Raw genomic sequence first — 3,698 nt, 5'->3', positions numbered from 1 at the left:
GGTTCAAGCTTTTTCCCGAGGTAAGGTCAGTACTGCCGTACCAAATGCAATTAATATACAAATATGCTACTTGCTACGAGAGTACCTTCCCCGAGACGGGTTTTCTCATTTACTGAAAATCAAATATCGCTGCTTAATCCAGTCGAAGCCAATTCTGACTGGTATTTTAAGGCAGTATTTAAACTGTTATGCTGCGTGCACACCAAACGCGAACGAGGCGAAAAAGCGAAGAGTTTTGTATTGTAGTCAATGGAGTTTGCGCGAATGCACGTTGGGCGACGCAATGGACGCGCGGTCACGAGAAGCGAAATTTTGCCTTTCGCGTGAAGTTAAAATTATTAACTTTTTTCGCGTTTCGCGTCGCGACAGCCTATCAACTTTGGGAACATTCAATGGCTCACGCAGGGGGCAGGAATGAATCATGGCGGCCGCTTTGCGGTCAATGGGAGCAATCCAACACGGCCAGCTGAGCCTTCAATACAAAACAGAGCCAAGCAAGATTGCGACATTGAAACTTTTATTTTTTGGCAGGCGAGTATTGCCGCAAAGCGAGGGACAAGCAGTGTAAAAAAAAAAAAAAAAAAAAAGAATCAAAGTGCTGTCGGTGAAAATATTGGCTCTGTCAAATCCGAGAAAAGTGAAAGGTCTCAGCAATGCTCTTCTTTCCGGATCTACTGTAAAGTGCACTGCAAGCTCGCTCCACTCTCCTCTCCTCTGCTATTTGTCTGAATAGCATCAAGATTTAGAGAATAAGGGTTTTCAAAATTTACAACTTTGTGATAAAGGGCTTGGTCTGTACGCCACCTCAAAGTCGGAGTTTGCCAAATCAGCAAAACTTGCTGTAAACGATGCCAGATGATCCTTAAAACGGCAGCCAGTTCCGACCCGTTTGACCTAGAGCTACGAAATATTTTGTGCATATGTAGGACTTCAAGACCTACAAAAACATTACAGAGCCCCATGTGTTAGGATGTACAGAACCAGAGCTATCAACTGTTGAATTTAGCATTTGGCCCAATTTTGTAAATTTTTTGGTACCGAAACCTTTGACCCGATCAAGATTTTACATTTGGCGTGCCCCATTATCTGACATAGGGGCACACCCGGGCAAAATTTCATGAAGATCGGCTAACATGTATGATGGGGGCGGGGCTTCAAAATACTTGTTTCAAATTTCCTTTGCCACCAGTGACAAAAACCTTAATATTTCAATTTTTGCACTGGGCTAATCCTGTTTGAGCATTTTAACTGGAATTTGGCAGGAATAGCGTTGAGGCATGGAACATGGATGTACAGAAAAAGATTTACGGATTTTTTAATTTGCTATTTTGATGCATTTATGGCTATTGTAGGTCACCTTCTCTTATACTGTTGGCCCCATCAACTTTCAATTTGGCCTAGACCATTATCAGACTTAGAGGCTCAACTGGTCCAAAAATGGTCACGATCCCAAGAAATATATGATGGAGGTGGGCTTTCAAAACATGAAGTCAATGTTTCCGTTGCCCACAGTGACAAAAACAGCTGGACAAGCTTTAAAATATCTGAAAATTGATGGTATCATTTAGGCTCATTGTCTAAATATTCTACGTTACACATTTCCAAATTACCAATAGAGACACCTGGTGGTAGACAAAAAAGTTAATTTTTATACTTTCATGTTCTGTGCTATGCTGGTTTCAGTAAATTCACAAAAAATTAGTCAGGAGAATATTGATATAGGGAACATTATGAATCTCAAGTTTTTATAACTCTTAAATTTGGCCGTGGCCTTTACACCGCCTTAAACTGTCCAGACCGGTAATATTTAATGTAATTGGACCAAGATGATCTTCTCTAAATTTCATTTCATGGGAGTACAATGCTAAACACACTTTATTTCCTTGTAGTGCAGGCGCCACCTGGTGGCAGCAAAAAAATACATTTTCATTAATATGTACCTTGTTGAGCCTGTCAAAGTATATCACTGAATTTCTTTCAGACCGGTCTTGAGACACGCCTAATTTCCTCCACCAAATATTACGATGTTTTGATAATGGTCGTGGCCTATACAGCAGTGCTCTTTACGACGATATATCATATTAGTAAATGCTGCTTCAATTTGACCCAGATGATCTCATCTTGTCATGACTCCACACGTTGAATGAAAGTCGATTCCTACATACATCAACAAACATATATTCCACCAGAGTGCTAGAATCACCTTGTGGCAGATATTACCGATTTTGCGATTACAATTACTTAGTTGAGCCCGTTGAACAAATGTCAATGAAAATTTGACCTTTTCTAAAACATTGACAACTACAGTTCGCCTGCATATGCACAAATACGTTCATACCCAAATATGTTCATTCGTCGAACTGATCATACTTCAACATGCTCAGGTCTGCGAGGGCCCGTTATAGCTGCTTGCAGTTCTAATTTCTTTTTGTAACTGTTATGGTCCTCTTTGTGTTTGCAGTGGACCAAAACGCTACGATTGGACAGGTAGCGAATGGGTCTATAGTCATGATGGGATCAGCCTGCACCAACTCCTGTCTGAAGAATTTTCTGCCATCTTCAAAAAGAACATAGACCTGCCAGAGTCCTGATACCATGAGACATTTTCTGTCCTGTTCCTGCTATATTTCTCTCAATATTTAATGTCAACCTTTTTTTTCAACATCTAAGCATCTTTTCATGACTGCAGTCAACATTTTTATAATGTGGTGTTTTTATGAGGTTTGACACACAGTCTGCATTCAATTATCTTTATATTGTAGACCCTGACAAAGATATGAATACTTTGACCACATGTGGAGTATGTACTTCATTAAAAGAAAGGTGAAATAACAGAAAACATTGATTACATTTTAGTTTCTTCATAATAGCTACACTTCGCTCTTATTATTACTGGTTTGCATACTTTTGGCACTCTTGATGAGCTTCAGGAGGCAGTCACTTGAAATGGTTTTTACTTTACTGTTGTGCCTTATCAGATTTAATGAATTAGTGGAATGTCTTTAGACGTCAGGTAGGTGTATCCCAGTCTTAATCCCAGCCGCTTCCAACTCATCTGCCAACCGCTCCAGTGAGAGTTTGAGGTCACGGCCTTAAGGAGCAAACACATCATCCGCAAATAGCAGAGATGCAATGCTGAGACTCCCAAACAATTGGGCTTTGTTTTGAGATTGTGTCCATAAAGCTAATGAACAGATTCAGTGACAAAAGGTAGCCTTAGTGGAGTCCAAACTCCACCAGGACTGGATTTGACTTAGCTGGAAGTGCGGACCAAACTCTGACATCTAAGGTAGATCTCCGAAGCGCGTACCACCTCATTGGAAGAGAGACGAATGGAAGACAACTTTCAACACTCCATTCGGGCATTTTGAATAGGGATGTCCCGATACCACTTTTTTGCCTACCGAGTACGAGTACTGACATTTAAGTGCTTGCCGATGCCAAGTATCGTTACGAGTACTTAATAAAACCATAACAACGGTTTTGAAATTGCATTTTTTTTCAACAATCTTCAACATGTTACATGTTACAACTACAAGAACTGAAATAATAATAGTGCTGTCTGTAAGGACTAAGCCTTTCTTCCTACAAGTCAGAGGTAGGTTCTTATCTTTTTGTTCAAAATAAAATAAAATCAGAAGGCAAGTTATTTTAAATAACTTTTTCAGCAGCAAAACATGTGGGGGTTATTTTCCAAC

The 3,698-nt window shown here is 40.0% G+C and overlaps 1 protein-coding gene across 1 annotated transcript in view; it reads left to right on the top strand.

Annotated features, from left to right (window-relative positions):
* The window catches only part of fxn (frataxin), a 24,745-nt gene extending 21,262 nt beyond the window's left edge, over positions 1-3,483 (top strand). The window contains exon 6 of the mRNA XM_088414531.1: positions 2,462-3,483. Within this exon, the coding sequence (XP_088270657.1) occupies positions 2,462-2,591 (130 nt within the window). The 3' untranslated portion in view covers positions 2,592-3,483. The remainder of the gene's footprint in view (positions 1-2,461) is intronic.
* The last annotated feature ends 215 nt before the right edge of the window (positions 3,484-3,698 follow it).

The sequence above is a fragment of the Hippichthys cyanospilos genome, chromosome 1 (assembly GCF_059441005.1).
Source record: "Hippichthys cyanospilos isolate Australia breed blue-spotted pipefish chromosome 1, RoL_Hcya_1.0, whole genome shotgun sequence".
NCBI classification, from domain to species: domain Eukaryota; kingdom Metazoa; phylum Chordata; class Actinopteri; order Syngnathiformes; family Syngnathidae; genus Hippichthys; species Hippichthys cyanospilos.
Note: the sequence above shows the minus strand (reverse complement) of the source record. Positions and strands in the feature narration are given on the sequence as shown.